Here is a 15,374-nt window from a genome sequence, read left to right as displayed (position 1 = left end):
CCTAGTGTCCTTCTATCGTGCCACAATCGAGAGTGTGCTGGTGCACGCCATCCCTGTGTGGTACGTTGGTTGCACAACAGCCAATAAGGAGAGAGGGTCATCCAGACCCTCTCTCCTTATTGGTCATCAAAACTGCAGAGAAGGTGTCCACTCTCCATTCTGGACTCCATTACCAGCTCTAGATGTCTCTCCATTTAATGTAAAATATCTTTTTTGTGCAATATTTTGGCAGATGTGCAGTTTCCATCCACCCTTTTTTATTATTTGTTATATTCTAGTGTACATAGTGTTCCTATATATTTTTTTCTTCTTCTATATTGTCTTTTACTTTTAAACCTTGTGGTCTTGTTACGTAATTCCATTGTGCAAGCAACTGTACAATGACAATAAAAGGTCTAAGTCCAAGTTCAAGTCTAAGTCACTTAGTGTCTGTGCAACTGCATGACAAGTTACATAAGCTCATTGTCAGTTGACTAGGCAGGTCTGAAAAGCTCCAGCAAAATCGAAACTGTGAGAAAACAAGAAGAGGGGAGCCATGGAGATGCAAGAGATCCCCAAAGAGACGGAAAAAGCCAAAGAAGGGGATGAAGGACCGAGCGAACCGATGCTGGAGGTGAAAAAAGAAGGTAAAAAAAAGAAGCTGTTTACATTGTACCAAAGTCTAAATTAAAATTATGTATACAAGTCATGCAAATGTTATGTAAAGTAAGTAAACTGTGCAAAAGATTCAAAACTTGTTTAATAAAAAGAAAATCCTTAAAGTTTTGAGATTTTTAAAAAAGTTTACTTTAGAAAATCCAGATTATTTGAAAGCCGACCACAGTTGGTTCATTTCTCTTGCTAAAATGTGTCCATCTGTATTTTTATCTTTAGAGGAAGCAGAACAAGACCACTACGCCAAACTGCAAATTTCATCTGAGGATGTCTATTCAGAAGCTTTCTCTGCGGCTGGTTCACGAAAACAAATACTGGGTACAGTTTTACACAAAATATTTGTGTCTTCAGCTGGTTGGTTGCCCAGTTTCGGCTCGTTCTTTCTTTTTTCAGTACGTGCTTTAGGTAAAACACAGGATTTAGTATCATTATTATACAGAATAATAATAAATGTGTTTTTTGTCTTTATAATCTACCATCTGGGAGATAAATTAAAGCAGTAAATATTTTGGTTTCTCACAAAAACGATTCAGCCAAAGAGAAAAGAAAAAAAAAAAGCAGAAGTGGGTTTTTTTTGGTAATCTTCAAACCGCATCACCAGTTACAGTAAAATGTGTATAATAGTAACCATTGCAGTGAAATTGCGCATGTTTAAATCTTTGTAGAATTTACTGTAGAGTCTGTATAATACTATTTTTTAATGTTTTTGTAGGATTATCAAATAAATATAGTACTGAATATTTGATATATGGTATTAAATGTTTCAGTTTGTAGTATTTAGGGCTGTGACCGTCTTTTTATTTTTAGTGATTTATTGTTGATGTTTTCTTGTTTTACACTAAAACTTACAATGTAGAGGCAGATTTCTTGTCTTTATTAAGACAATGATCTTTGACGTGATACATTATTTGTTGCTTTTCAAAACAAATGAATTTATTGACCATTTTGTCCTAAGTAAATTGTTTCGGCATAAAAAGCTCCCTCAGTTTTTCCCATGCATTTATAATGCTAATGATATGCATCAAGAAAATGTGTTTTTACTAATGTCTGGAGATATTGCAATATATATAAAAAATAATTTGTGTTAAAAAGTAGAAAAATGAAAATCACTGCGGAGTAACAATGTAAGTTTACCTGAAATATAAGGTACTCTGAAATATTGCTGTCTTATAATTAGAAGCAGTATTAATACAGCTGCCACTGCTAATAAAACTGTTACTTAACATAATCAATAATCTTACCATTAAAGAGTAATATACAGGAAAATAGAACTAGATATATTGGTGGCGTTTCATGATTTCGCAACTTATGGTGTTATTGTCATGCGCTTTCGGTTTAATTTGTCTAAATCACATGGAAATTGTGCAATTTTTAGTATCTAAAAATGCTTTTAAGCAGGCTCAGCAGAACATGGGATTCAGGATTTTCTGTTTTAATGGAGAGAAGAGAAGAAGGGTGAAAAAAATGTTTTTCATTTAGTGTGTACTTTGGGATACTTTAGAGAAAAACTTATTGTGCCCTCTTCTTGTTTAGTTTTTTAATTGTATAATCATTTATGTTATCATATAATCAATTAATTACAAAAATATTTTCTTTATTAATCATTTGTTTAGCATTAATTTTCATGTCTCTTATAGAGTAAAATGTGATATAGAATATTTTACTAATAATTACCTTCTATCTACACGTTAGTATCAAAGGTACTGGCTGTATCGTCAAGGGTCTGAACCTCCCTTACTACATTATAAATATATATTATATTACTATATTATATTAAATTAAATAAAATAATAGTTTCTCTTTACTCTTCTCTTTGTAGGTATATACTGGAAACTGTCCAGAATACCTATAGTAATTAAATTTCACGTATGTCAACTGTAAATGCTAAGTATCACTAAAAGTAAGTATGTTTAGTTAATCAAATTACATCCTAAGTCCAGAAGAATTACTTACGTAATTGTGTAAAATTACTCTGTAAGATCTGGGCTTTGTTATGAAATGCTACTGCTATAATTTATGTTGGTTAATTAAGCTTAGTTCATGAGTTTTTCCTTCATCTGTTACATCATTTTAATCCAATTTGCGTGCAACCATTATGATAAGACCACATGTAGTTTGAGGTTGCTGTGCTGTTAATGTAACCCAGTGCGAATAAAAATTCGCCCACAGCCTGAAGGCAAAACGGTCTGACAGGAAGTCTGTCTGTTGTGTGTCTTTACAAAGAACAATTTTAACTAAACTTCCCTCTAACCACATTACTCACAACCTGTTGTAGTTTGGCCTTTGTGTTGAACTTCCATCGTTCTTTATTGTTGTAGTGAGTCAGTTTAGTCGTTAAGACAACAACAACAGCTGCATAAATAAATAAATAAGTACATAAGACGGCATGACAACATGGCACAGCAATGTGTCTAACTTTTTTATGATCACTAACCCGCAAAAAGGCAACAAAGCCAATTAAAGCTATCACAGCACGAGTCATGTTCTTTTTTGCAATTTGGTGAAATCAAATAATGGTTTTGTTTACAAGAATATGTTGTTAATTAGATTAATGGAAGATATTTTTATTACATTGCTGAGGTACAAACAAACAAGTCTTGCTCTCTTGTGCTTCATTAAGTCGTCACCCACGTCCTCTTTCTTTGCAAAACCTTGTACTATAACATGATATTTACAGACTAATGTTTTAAATCTGCATCAGTGACGTGTGCATCCTCCGTATCTCCAAAGCATTAGACATAAATACTGATCTGAAATTAGTTATCTGCTGTTTTGAAGGAGAAAGTCTGCTGTGTCTGTGTTTTTCTCAGAACTTTGTCACACACACAGACTAATGTTTAAAATGAGAGAGACAGGAAGAGAGTTTAAAGTTTGGGTCATTCAAGGACAAGCCAGGCACTGTGCTCCATGAATAACTTAGGAATCTATGAAGGTCAAGTTGCTATGGTGATGAGACAAAGGGGGCGTCCTATAACTGCACTGTTGCAGCCAGTCTTGAGTCAGCAGAGAAGACGGAGCACAACAGAGCAAACAAGCTTTCTCTCAAATACCAGGACGTTTTTCTCCATGTATATTAAATTCTGCCGCAGTTACGGTGAGGATAAGAAAGATGAGGCTGATGAAAACTTGCAACCCAAATTATCGGTTGAACTGGAGGGGAAGAAAGGTAGGAAGCTGCAGCTTTTGCAGGCTTCATGGCGGTCTTTGTTGTGCTCATTAACATTTATCTGATGTCGTCTTCCTCAGGCAAAGAACCGACTGGAGGAAATGTGCGTCTGTACCGTGGAGTGTGCTTATTCCTCACCTTAATGTGCATCGTCCTTCTGGTGGTTGTCATTATCCTCAGCCTGAAACGTGAGTAGCTGCAGCCATGGATCTGAATTCATGTCAGCGCTGTGATAACAAACCCTTCCTGGCACCACCATGTTTATAACACCAAAGCAGATTACGTAAGACTGAAGGTCCTGGCAGAGCAGGATCAAAATGGTGCACAGTTGTTTTCAGCTATGGATTTTTAAAATTCTATTTCTCATAACAGTGCATAACAAAGGAGTAAAACTATTGCTTATTGCTTTGCTGCAGCCTCAGGGCATTATTCCTTCTCTCAAATCTCCTCCCATTGTGCTCTGATTTCTAGTGCAAACTGGACCCACAGTCTGCCCGGTGGTAGAGGAAAGTGCAACAGCTAAAGAAGCAGTACCTGCGTTTGCTCCAGGATGCTCCTTCGAGAACTGCCAGGCCCAGTTCCCAGCTATTCACATTAAACGTGAGCAGGCACAAAAAGTGGGGGGGATTCTTTCTCAATCACCTTGTTTTTAGCTATAGTTCTGCTTTCATAATGATTCAAATTAGTTTTTAAACAAGTCTCGACTCAAGTTCGTGTTCTTCTTTGGCTTCTTTTTTTGTTTATAGAACAGGAAAAATTGAGACTCTTTTAGATTTCTGTGCAACTGAAAAAATACATGCATAAAGATGAAAATATGATGAAAATTAAATCACAAGCAAAACCCTTGAATATGCAAAGGAAAAAAAGAGTGTGGGAAGCTTCAGGTCTGATTAACAGCTTTTTACTTTTTCATTAACCTGTTTTTTAAATAAGCTTTTCCTGTTCTCTCTGCTTCCAGATCATGGCTGCCGGATGTGTGGTGATGGGTGGATGACCTTTGGCCGATCGTGCTTTTTCCTGTCGACTTTTAGACTGAAGTGGCACCAGAGCGAGCAGAACTGCACCTCCAGAGGGGGATCTCTGGCTGTTATTACAAGCAAAGAAGTTCAGGTGAATCTGATAACTTTTATGCCGCTCTCTTCCTTCCTTGAGTTATTAACTATATGCTTATATATTACAAGCAAGCAGTTTATGAAGTGGTAATAATTGCTAATAGTTACGCATCAATGGTGTTTTTTCTTTTAGGACTTTCTGACACAGAAAGGGAATCTCCAATACTGGATCGGCACCATTAAAAAAGGCACTGAATGGACCTGGGTTGACAGCACAAAGCTGCAAGAGAGGTCTTTATTCTATAAATGATTCTATAAATAGTTATTAAAACAGACAATTGACTAGTTTAGACATAGTTGTTTGTGGTTTAGATCAGGGTTGCCACTATTGCACTGTGCATATTGGTGTTTGTACATGTGTTAATAAGCTTATAAAATATTTATTGCACAGCTGGCAAATTGAATTACAAGTGTACCTAATAAAGTGGACACTTTGTTCAAACAAAGAAAAAATCCAGATATAGATTGCAGAATAATAGTTAATGACTCTTTCTTTTGTTTTGCAGCTATTGGGCAGAAGATCCAAGAACTGGGAATTGTGGGATCCTAGACAGCACAGGCCCATCTGCCAGAAACTGGATTAGAGCTCCCTGCAACGTCGCCACTTACTTCATCTGTCAGCTGCAGCTCTTGTAAAAGAACCGCGAGCAAATCTGTTCCGCCAGCAAGCATCAAATTCAACAATAACATGCCAAGACATCTCTTTCCAGTATCCAGCAAAGAAATATAAACAAGCTTTTTAGATAACAGTTGCTAAGTCTGACACTTAGCAGTTTATTTACAGTAGATTTTCTTGCAGCTTAGTGTGGAATAATTTCTGCTCTAATATTTGATTGTAAAGCTTTGTAAGTGCCTTGCTCCTTTGTTTTGTATGATTTTATTATCTGCTGTCTGCTTTACAAATGAAGTGACAGTGAAACTGTTTTAAGAAAGTTTTATTCTCATATAAAATTACTCATTACCTACATGATAAGATGAATCTCTATGTTGTTTTTTTTAGCATATATTCCTGCTAGACATCTTTCATATTTCTATAAAAATCACAGTCTGTTCTATGGCATAATACTGCGGAAATAATTGCACTGTTTACTATGTTGAAAAATCAAGATAGTGTGGTTCTTTCACCCCAAGGTCACTGAAATTCAGCAATTCTTTACATCTACTTAATATGTATATGACTCAAAGTTGATGATAGGAAGGAACTTCTGGGTTAGATGGCATCTCTCTCTAAACATATTTAATGCTCTGTTCCTCCTCTGGCTCATCCTGTTCCATCTCCAAACCTAAAGCGCTGTGTCGAACCAGCTCCCACCATCCTCCTTTGTTTTTAAGTCTCAGCTTCAAGGTTCCCTTGAAGTCAGAATTTTCATCTCCCTCCGTTTCCTTTTCATCCTCTTTGGAGAAGACGTTTACGTAACGCCGCATCTTTTGCATCATGGAGTCATTTCTTTCCTCAACCCTGCAAAGAAGACGAATAAAGAAAAAGTCACGCATGTTTCAAAATTAATTATGTTACACTCTTCTTTTTAGTTTCCGGTTTTTTTTGGGGCCCCACCTACAAAACAAAAAGCTTATTCACTTACAGAAGGAAAACAGTTTTGCCCACTGACACTAAATGAAAGCCTTTGATGGACTTCACCCATGAGTAATGCTGTGCCTGCAGTGAGAAGCACCATTCTTATCGTATTACTAATACTATATTTTTCCCCCTACTTATACATATATAACCTACTATTACACTTAAAAGGGTGTATTATGCACATTTTCCCTGTCTACACTAGCTTTCCATAACTTGCAGTTCAAAATGATCCTTATTAGTCTTATACTGGCTTGGAGCAACTCATATTTGTCCAATTCACTTTAAACTACCTGTCTTCTGATTGGTTGGCCCTCACAAACAGGAGCTTGTGCTCAAACAAGGGCTTGCATTCAAAGTTGTATGTCAAGAGTAGAAAGAACTTATAAAACTGAGTTACAGCACTTCGAATTTCAAGCTTTTGGCTTTTGTTTCATGTTTTCTTTCATATGAGCATTCACCAGTTGAGATAAAATAAGAAAAAACACAACCAAAGGAATATTTGATGTGTTGAGAAATAGACTGAATTGATTTGTACTGAAAGGCAGCTTTTGTTAGCCAGGCTGAATGTTTTTCCTCTTTAACCTTGATGAGACGGACGCAAAAATGAAAAGAATCGACTAAGAAAAACATGCAGTGTAGCCTTAGGAGGTGTGAAAGTAATATAAAAACGACAATAAAAAAAAAAGAATTGAGCATTTTATAGCGTGACATGAGCTGTGGCTGTCGTTTCTGTACAAACTTCCTGTTTGACTTTATTTTTAAAGATAACATCCCTTTCTGCTGTGTTAGGTGATTTCTGTGGGTTTTCGTCTGTTCCTGACACAAGGTTGCATCTTACCTGAGATACCAGCACTCTTTCAGGCCATAGTTCAGCCCACAGACCCCAAGTCGAGGCCAGAGACAGCGAGGAAGCCTCCTCTCCAGCATGAGCGTCGTGGCCACCACCTGAATAACAACATTACAGCTGTAAACATGACACAGCAATGCTTAACGCACGCTGAAGAGGTGATTACACATGTGTGTGTAATAACCCTGTTACCTGAGTCCTCCAGAGCTCATCTCTCTCCTGGCCCACCCTCCATTGTGTGTCACTCATCATGGCGGTGAGCAGATTTAGCAGAAGGATGTGGGAAACCAGAGAGGAGGTGCAGTGCAACACATGGACAATCGCAGGTATAGGGATGGTGTGGTCCACAGGCAGATCGATGAGGCCAACGCTGAGCTCAAATTGGGAGAAGAGGCTGATGGGATATGAGCGATACGCAGGAAGGGAATCTACCTCCTGAGTCATGTAGACTATCCAGAGGGCTGAGAAGAAAAAAATGTTTGTAAGAGAGCAGGAAGGTCTCCTTTAAAGAATGTTTTGTAAAATTTGTGTTTATTTTTATTGCTAACAATATACTCACAGGTGGAAAAGGCAAAGAGCACAATGGAAATCAGCCACATAAACTTTGTCAGGTCTCCAAATATAATCTAGGGGGAAACGAGACACAAGCGAGCTCAGTCTGAAAATGTAAAACCTCAAAAACCAAAACAACAAATGAAAACATGTGTGAGCAGGTGTGTGAGCAGAGCAAACTCATGTTTTTGTTACTCATGGAGCTCGTGTAGAAACCCATCCGCACCTTCTGTATCGTGATGACGTAAGGGCCAAGCATTTCGAAGCCACGGGCGAAGAACATGACATTACACCAGCCGAGGACCAAACACACTGCCATCACCTCGGCCTCCCTCTGCACCTCACAGGCTCTGAACACGCACAGCAGCACCACCAAGCAGGCATAGCTGATACTGGTCAAAAACAAGAGCGGCAGCAAGGTTAGGCAGTGTTCCCAAACATTATGCTTTGCTTGGGTTCTCAGAGGGTGTGTGTGCTTGCTTACAGGATAACATGGAAAGGGCCTCCCAGTGCCGTCTGGCCAAAGTAGCGCTTTGCTCCAACTCTCAGAATATCTGGGATCTGTTAGGAGCACAGGGGATGCATGAGGTCAGAACAGTTCACAGTAATGTACTGTTGAATATTTTTAAACAAAAAGCATATTTTAAATGTCCACCTCCAGCACAAGGATGACAAAAGCTCCAATGACGCTGATAATCTCTCCTGCGAGCCGCACATTATCCCCATGTGTTGTATAACTCTCCTGAGGTGGACAAAGAGGAAATGATGCTGTTATAAATATTAAAATCTCATTATTGTCTGACAGTGTAACTTATGTAGGTGTAAAGTTTGGCATTTACACATGCATTTAGTGGATCTTATGTATTTTAATTTTTACGTAAGTTATGGCTGAAGTAATTTGGGGCAAAAAAACCTCTGGTGGTGCTGTAGTTCAGGAAGTACTAACTGCCAAAGTAGAAGTGACACGCTATGAAAGTGTTGCCTTCCTAAAATGTGTAGCAGGCCCCAGTGCAGGTGGGGACTGGGAAAATAGGGGGTAATAATGGATTCAATTAGAGGAATCTGAATTTTTAGTGGGGACTGACCTAAACATCTACACCCAAAACGTCAACTCCATAAAACTCATGTAATAGAAGTACAAACTGAAAAAATTAAACAAAGATAAGAGGGTAGAAAACTAAATCAAAGTACTCATTATGCAGATTCGGTCGACTATTTGGATCATAATAATTAGTACTAACACGTGAGAGCTGGTTTAATGTTACTTCTAGGCAGTCAGTTTTATAAATGTTCATATTTTATTTCCAAAAGGTTAATCTGAAATATGACTCTTTAAAATAAATGTGCTGTAATAAAAATCTAATTATATTTTTGGGATAGTTCAAAAACAGTCAGCACATTGAACATAAAAATTTCACTTTAGGTGTCTCATTCAAACAGTATAGTGAGTAAAATGTTGAGATCTGTTTAAGGTTTTCTAATGTCTATGATAATTCATAGTTCTGGCCCACCTTGAGCGTCTTCTGAACCCAGACAGTTTTGTCTGCATCTGACGTTGTGTAGTTCTCTGGAGCGTTCTTTAGGGGGCGAAACATACAGCACATTGTGAAAGTCCCGATGTACAAGAGATACAGAAACAGCAGAAACCTAACAACAAAAAGGGAGGAAGAAACCCAGTGTGTTAAACAGCAATAGACATGTGTACAATTCAAGTATTTTAGTTCAGATTTAACAAAACTAACAAAATCTTACCTGAAGTAATGTTTCCCATACAGGTTCCACTTCAGACTAACCAGCTGCCTCACAGGAGTGACCTCCAGGATCTTCCTTGCCTGGAGAGCAAAAATAGAAGAGATATAAAAAATCTCAGAGTCAGAACTAACTTCCTGATAACAATTAGCATTTTCTCCTGAATGCTACCTACATATTCTTCTGTACCTCTTTCTGCTGGCTGGCCACAATGACCTCCAGCACTGACATGCTATCGGCCCACGAGTCGATCTCGGACAGGTCATACAGGTGAGAGGTCAAAGGGCCCAGACTCCACTGGACTACACGCCTTTTGTTAACTAGGTGCTGGAATATCTTTAAGAGACAGGGGGTTAGGATGAGATTAGGAACAATCTGTTCCACCTTTCATGTTTGGGTCACCATGTGAATCTTCCATGGTACTACTCACCACTGTGTTTCCCTCTTTTGCAGCCAGCTTAAAAGGTGTAAGGCCTCGGGAGTTGGGAACCATATCAAGGGGCACTTGCTGGTCCAGCTCTGCATCGCGTGCCATAATCAAGTCAATGACCTGGCAGGCAATGTTCTTGTTGGGCTGCAAGACCAAAATGTGAAGCACTGTGTTGCCTGTATGGAGAGTGTGTACGCAGGAGGCACAAGAAGACAGGAGAAAGCTATTAATTGTTAATAAGACGCTCATATTCAGATATGCACAGCTGGGTTAACCTCCTGAAGGTCCCCATAAACCAGAAATCAGTCATTACTCTGAAACATTTAGCTATGTGAGCAAAAACTGGCAACAATTAGTTTAGCATTTAAAAATGTTTTTTTAATTTTTAACCTATACTCTCGAGGTACTTCAATGATCTTCTTTTAATTACTGACTCTGGGTGCCCCGCGGCCTTAGTTTTGTTGGACCTGTCCTCTGCTTTTGAGCTGTTGGACCATAACATTCTCTTAATAAGGCTTGAACATCTGGTTGCATTACAGGTATGGTCCTTGGTTGGTTTAATTCCTACTTATCGGAGAGGTCCTTCTCTGTCACCATGGGTACCTACTCCTCTTCCATTGCCCCTGTTACCTGTGGTGTCCCTCAAGGGTCTGTGCTGGGTCCTATGCTGTTTTCTCTATATATGTCACCCCTTGGTCATATTATTGAAAAGTACAAACTCTCTTATCATTGCTACACGGATGACATTCAAATTTATTTTGAAATGACTGAGGGTGATACTTCATCAATGCTTCGCTTCTTCGATTGTATAAGTGAAGTTACCCACATAGCAAGCAGTTCTGGCCCGGATCTGGTATCAAGCCGGCACTGCTGGCTGACTTCTGGCATGTAAAAACATATGTCATCCAGATATGGGCCAGGCCTGGCATAGATGGCACTGTCTATGCGATGGCATGCCATATCTGGCTCAATTGTGGTTTGGTTTATGTGGCCCGGGCCCATAGAAAACAGGTCTGGCCCAGATCTGGCATCAAGGTGGCACATCTGACTGACCGGTGTCATGGCAGGGTGTATGTCAACCAGATGTGGGCCAGGTCTGGCAATGGTGGCACTATTTATGTTCCTATTTTCCTATTTTAGTTAGAAGACCCAAATGCCATGTTGCAATACGATACTGCTATGGTAGCCAAGATTTCAAATGCAGGTTTGACAGGTTTGTGAGTGTACACTTTATCCAAAACCAAGTTACGGTTTACTCATCTTCACCAGTGGGTGGCTGTAGCTCAGGCGGTAGAGCAGTTTACCTACTGATCGGAAGGTTAGTGGTTCCAGCCCTGGCTTATCTAGTCTGCATGTTAAGAATGTGAATGTGTATGAATGCAGTTAGGTAGCACTCAGTTAAGAGAAAGTATGTGTGATTGGGTGAATGTGGCATGTTGTATAGAGCACTTTGAGTAATCCGGGAGACTAGAAAAGCGCCATATAAGAATCAGTCCATTCACTGTCTGAACAGAGTTTTCTCATGTTATGGTAAATGGCCTGCATTTGTATAGCGCTTTTCTAGTCCATAGGACCCCAAAGCGCTTTACACTACATTCAGTCATCCACCCATTCACACACACATTCACACACTGGCGATAGCAAGCTACATTGTAGCCACAGCTGCCCTGGGGCGCACTGACAGAGGCGAGGCTGCCGGACACAGACCAGTGTGTCTGCAACTGGCCTTGTGCTGGCCCATGTGTGGGCCACATCTGGCAAACCTGATCTGGGCCACCAAAGGGCCGTCGTTCTTTGCGGTATGTGGGCCATGTGTAAGCACATTGTGTGGGCCAGATCCGGGTCATACCAATTTTGCTATGTGGGTAAAGACTGGCTGCTGAGCAATTCCCTTAATGACAAGAAAACAGAAATTGTAATCTTTGACAGTCACACCCCTAGAGCCCATCTAACTGGTGTCCTCGGGCCCTTCGCTGATTATCTTTCCGATTCTGCAAGTAATTTGGGTGTTTACCAGGACGGCTCCTTTAAACTTGACAAGCATGTGTCCTCTGTTATTAAATCTTGTTTCTATCAACTTCGTTTAATTTCTAAGGCCAAGCCATATTTACCATGTGAGGATCTAGAAAAGCTTATCCATGCCTTTGTCACATCCAGGTTAGACTCCCTATACACTGGGATTCATTCTGCCCTTCTTCATAGATTGCAAGTCGTCCATAACGCCGCGGCTCGCCTTCTAACTGGTACTCGTAGGCTTGAGTCTATCACCCCAATTCTCACTGGCCTCCACTGGCTTCCAATTAAACATCACATTGATTTCAAAGTCCTACTGCTTACTTGTAAAATCATAAATAATATTGCACCTAGCTACCTTATTGATCTCCTTAGCGTGAATACTCCCAGTAGAACACTGAGATCGTCTTACTTTTGGTGCAACCTAGGTCACGGCTGCAAACCAGAGGTGACCGCACCTAACCTCTGGAATAACCTCCCTCATACTATTCACGCGTCTCACTCGATCCAGACCTTCAAGTCTCGATTGAAAACAAACCTTTTTAGCTTAGCCTTCCCGGCCTCCTAGAGCATGCCTTTTAATTGTACTTTCTTGCCCTCCCCTTTCCTCTCTTTTACTCTTTTACTTACATTGTTTTATTGTTTTTATCGTTAAGTCTTGCTTCCTTATCTGCGTACTTGTGTACTTGTATGCTTGTTTAAACAATGCCGCCCACCTGCTAGCTTATCCGCCTTTGTACTTTACTACTGTTTTATTGGATTATGTGAAGCACTTTGGCAACCTCTGGTTTTAAATGTGCTATACAAATAACGTTTTATTGTATTGTATTGTATTGTATAATGCCTCAGTAGTGTCTTTGATATGAACAGTTTCCTCAATATAATTTAGCTTTGACAAAAAAGAAGCCTGAAACTTTTACCTTTTCAGGCTGATGTCAATTTTTCTTTTTGCATTTTCAGCTGTTGGTTAGATAAGAAAATTGCTAGTTTGAGCCTGACAGTAATTCTTGAGGTTCTTTGAGTTTAAATTACAAGACCAGTGCCAGAAAGCTGCAATTAGTGGCAAACCCATCAGGGTTGATTTTGTCCTTTAGTGGTGAGAATTTTAGACAATGCTGTGATAAATCAAATTAAAAATAAGACCCTAATAACACATGGGATGCAGAATATTTTGTGGCTTAAGCAGTCACACAGTCAAATTTCCTAGCAGTGTAAAATAATACTTGATCTTCTCTCACTCAAGGGCTCATACCTTTGTAATCCTGGATCCTGGTGCTGGCGCCTGCATCGATTACCATGGAGATGATATCCATATTCCCAGCACAAGCAGCAAAAGACAGGATGTGCTCGCCTGATGAAAAGCCACGCGTTTTGTTATTTTGCACAAAATCTCTCTCTGCCTTGTTTTTATCACATATGTTGGGACCAGTTTGGGGTTTTATTGTCCTGCCACTGGCCTTGTAATTAATGGTTGAAACATTTCTTTACGTAAGTTCACTCATGCTGGCTTACCACAGTACATAAGTCCTCCTATCCTCTTCCTGAAATACAGACCAGTGACTCTAGGTGTGGACACGTCACCACCGCGACTAATCAGATGACGAACCAGGTCGATGTTCTGATTCACCACAGCAATGTGGAGAGGAGTAATCCCTGAGGCGGAGCACAGAGAGAAAGTGTACATCAGTTCACTGCCAACACACTGGTTTTCGTTTCACCAGCTTTGGTAAAACCTACACTTAATGCTTTTGCTTTATCCACCACTGTAACCCTGACAGGGTTTGCTCTCCAAAAGCAGCAGATGAGGCCTCATAATTGGAATTTGTTGCCCTTTATCGATTTATTGTTAGATGAATAAAATAATGAAGTAAAAAAAAAAAAAACCTCAGCGATATGATTTGACTAATTAAAATATTTTTTAAAATATTAGGGAGCTTAGAAAGAAAGTGACTAAGACTTCTTTAAGTTTCTTTAAGTTTCTTAAGTTCGCTTACTTTCTAAGGTCCTTAGATTTTTTAAAAACCTGCTTAAATTGTTGTGTTAGGCTTTTACATGCCCTTGTATCCACTGTATCAAAAATCTCACAGATTTTGCTAATAAGCTGAATTATTTGAATTGCAGACCAAAAAGCTGCCAACTTGACATCTATATAGTTACACACAGCACTCAGTCTGCATGATGTGCATTGGTGTTTTGCAGTTATGAATTTCTGCATGTCAACCTTGGAAAAGTTCAGAGGTCATGGGCTCGTTAATGAGGTCAGGAGCTCCATCCATCAGAGCCACAGCAGCATCCAGGTTATCGTTCATAACAGCAACGTGAAGGGCCGTCTCTCCCAGGGAGCCTGAACAAGAAGATACACCTTCTAAAATCACGGAAAACACACCAAAAAGGCAGCAATGTAAGGTTTAAACTCCTTGTTCAGTCGTACCTCTCTCAAAGATATTCGTGGATGCACAACCTAGCAGTTTCTTGATGCAACCAGCACTGTTGTTTTTAGCCGCATAGAAGAGAGGAATGTCATTCACACTGAGGGACAGAAGGACAGAAACAAGAAATCAGATTTATGGTAAAACTTTAAACAAAACTGAATGTACTGGAAAGTGGCGTCAGCAGGAGTTTACCCTTTTGTGTAGAGCAGAAATGTCTCATCCAGCATTTCATTCCATCCTTTTTTGTTCTGAAGGCGAAACTTCAGCTGGCTCCACCAATGGTTGAGCTCGCTCGGAGCAGATCTGGCTAAAGACGGTGACATTGGCACCTGAGGTTTGACTAGAATTGTGAAACGAAAAGTTAGGAATGTTTTTTAAGAAACTCAAGAAAGACAAAAGTAGAGTGGGTGAAAAATAAATGCTATGGAGTCTAAATCCACAGGTGGAAAAAAAATTGTTCATTTTGGTAGTTTTTTCTATTAATAAATTAAAGTAAATCTTTTCAGTCTTACCTCACCCTTAAGCAATGAAACTGCTGCTCCTCAATCTCTGGTGACACTGAGAGAAACACTCAAAAGTGGACACACCACCTTTAAAAATGTCCCCGAGGAGAGATGAAATCCCTGTGGCATCACCAATATATATATATGTCCCAGCCAAGAGGGAGGAGATATGAGAGCAAATGGGTGGAGAAGGAGGATGCGTGGAAAGCTGACAGGTAAGAATAAGACAGTGACGCAGTAATGAGCAAGGAGACTTTCACTGGTCAGAAGTGCCACAGAGAAAGCTGTGCTTCAACTCCCTGTTGACAAGGAATTCCTTTGTCATGCTGATCTAAAA

General features: G+C 39.5%; 2 protein-coding genes across 4 annotated transcripts; one reads left to right on the top strand and one right to left on the bottom strand.

Annotated features, from left to right (window-relative positions):
* Positions 1-410: 410 nt before the first annotated feature.
* LOC113032464 (C-type lectin domain family 6 member A) lies at positions 411-5,905 on the top strand. Of its 2 annotated transcripts, XM_026185400.2 has the most exons (7): positions 411-626; positions 874-972; positions 3,901-4,008; positions 4,292-4,420; positions 4,779-4,930; positions 5,066-5,163; positions 5,439-5,905. In XM_026185400.2, the coding sequence occupies exons 1-7, from the start codon at positions 536-538 to the stop codon at positions 5,566-5,568; spliced, it is 807 nt and encodes a 268-aa protein (XP_026041185.1). In that variant the 5' UTR covers positions 411-535; the 3' UTR covers positions 5,569-5,905. The 2 variants fall into 2 exon arrangements, with proteins under 2 accessions (XP_026041185.1, XP_026041184.1); XM_026185399.2 differs by lacking the exons at positions 411-626; positions 874-972 and adding an exon at positions 3,619-3,820.
* trpv6 (transient receptor potential cation channel, subfamily V, member 6) lies at positions 5,852-15,160 on the bottom strand. Of its 2 annotated transcripts, none has more exons than XM_026185398.2 (17): positions 15,047-15,160; positions 14,727-14,874; positions 14,534-14,631; positions 14,324-14,446; positions 13,615-13,755; positions 13,355-13,453; positions 10,090-10,265; positions 9,849-9,995; positions 9,663-9,742; positions 9,422-9,557; positions 8,566-8,652; positions 8,395-8,471; positions 8,137-8,302; positions 7,918-7,984; positions 7,551-7,819; positions 7,350-7,456; positions 5,852-6,391 (listed from the first exon to the last, which is right to left on the bottom strand). In XM_026185398.2, the coding sequence occupies exons 2-17, from the start codon at positions 14,855-14,857 to the stop codon at positions 6,160-6,162; spliced, it is 2,136 nt and encodes a 711-aa protein (XP_026041183.1). In that variant the 5' UTR covers positions 14,858-14,874; positions 15,047-15,160; the 3' UTR covers positions 5,852-6,159. The 2 variants fall into 2 exon arrangements, with proteins under 2 accessions (XP_026041183.1, XP_080164494.1); XM_080308368.1 differs by having other exon boundaries at positions 15,052-15,152.
* Positions 15,161-15,374: the final 214 nt, after the last annotated feature.

The sequence above is a fragment of the Astatotilapia calliptera genome, chromosome 11 (genome assembly GCF_964374335.1).
Source record: "Astatotilapia calliptera chromosome 11, fAstCal68.1, whole genome shotgun sequence".
NCBI lineage: Eukaryota > Metazoa > Chordata > Actinopteri > Cichliformes > Cichlidae > Astatotilapia > Astatotilapia calliptera.
This window is presented reverse-complemented; position numbering and strand designations above follow the sequence as displayed.

What these genes read in the sequence shown, in the direction of transcription:
- LOC113032464 (XM_026185400.2), top strand. Translation starts at nt 536, where the DNA reads ATGGAGATGCAAGAGATCCCCAAAGAGACGGAAAAAGCCAAAGAAGGG. An exon ending in GCTGGAGGTGAAAAAAGAAG is followed by an intron (nt 627 to 873) that starts GTAAAAAAAAGA and finishes TTTTATCTTTAG; the next exon opens with AGGAAGCAGAACAAGACCAC. An exon ending in TTCACGAAAACAAATACTGG is followed by an intron (nt 973 to 3,900) that starts GTACAGTTTTAC and finishes CGTCTTCCTCAG; the next exon opens with GCAAAGAACCGACTGGAGGA.
- trpv6 (XM_026185398.2), bottom strand. Translation starts at nt 14,857, where the DNA reads ATGTCACCGTCTTTAGCCAGATCTGCTCCGAGCGAGCTCAACCATTGG. An exon ending in TGGCCAGCCAGCAGAAAGAG is followed by an intron (nt 9,743 to 9,848) that starts GTACAGAAGAAT and finishes TTTGCTCTCCAG; the next exon opens with GCAAGGAAGATCCTGGAGGT. An exon ending in GGGTTCAGAAGACGCTCAAG is followed by an intron (nt 8,653 to 9,421) that starts GTGGGCCAGAAC and finishes TGTCCACCTCAG; the next exon opens with GAGAGTTATACAACACATGG.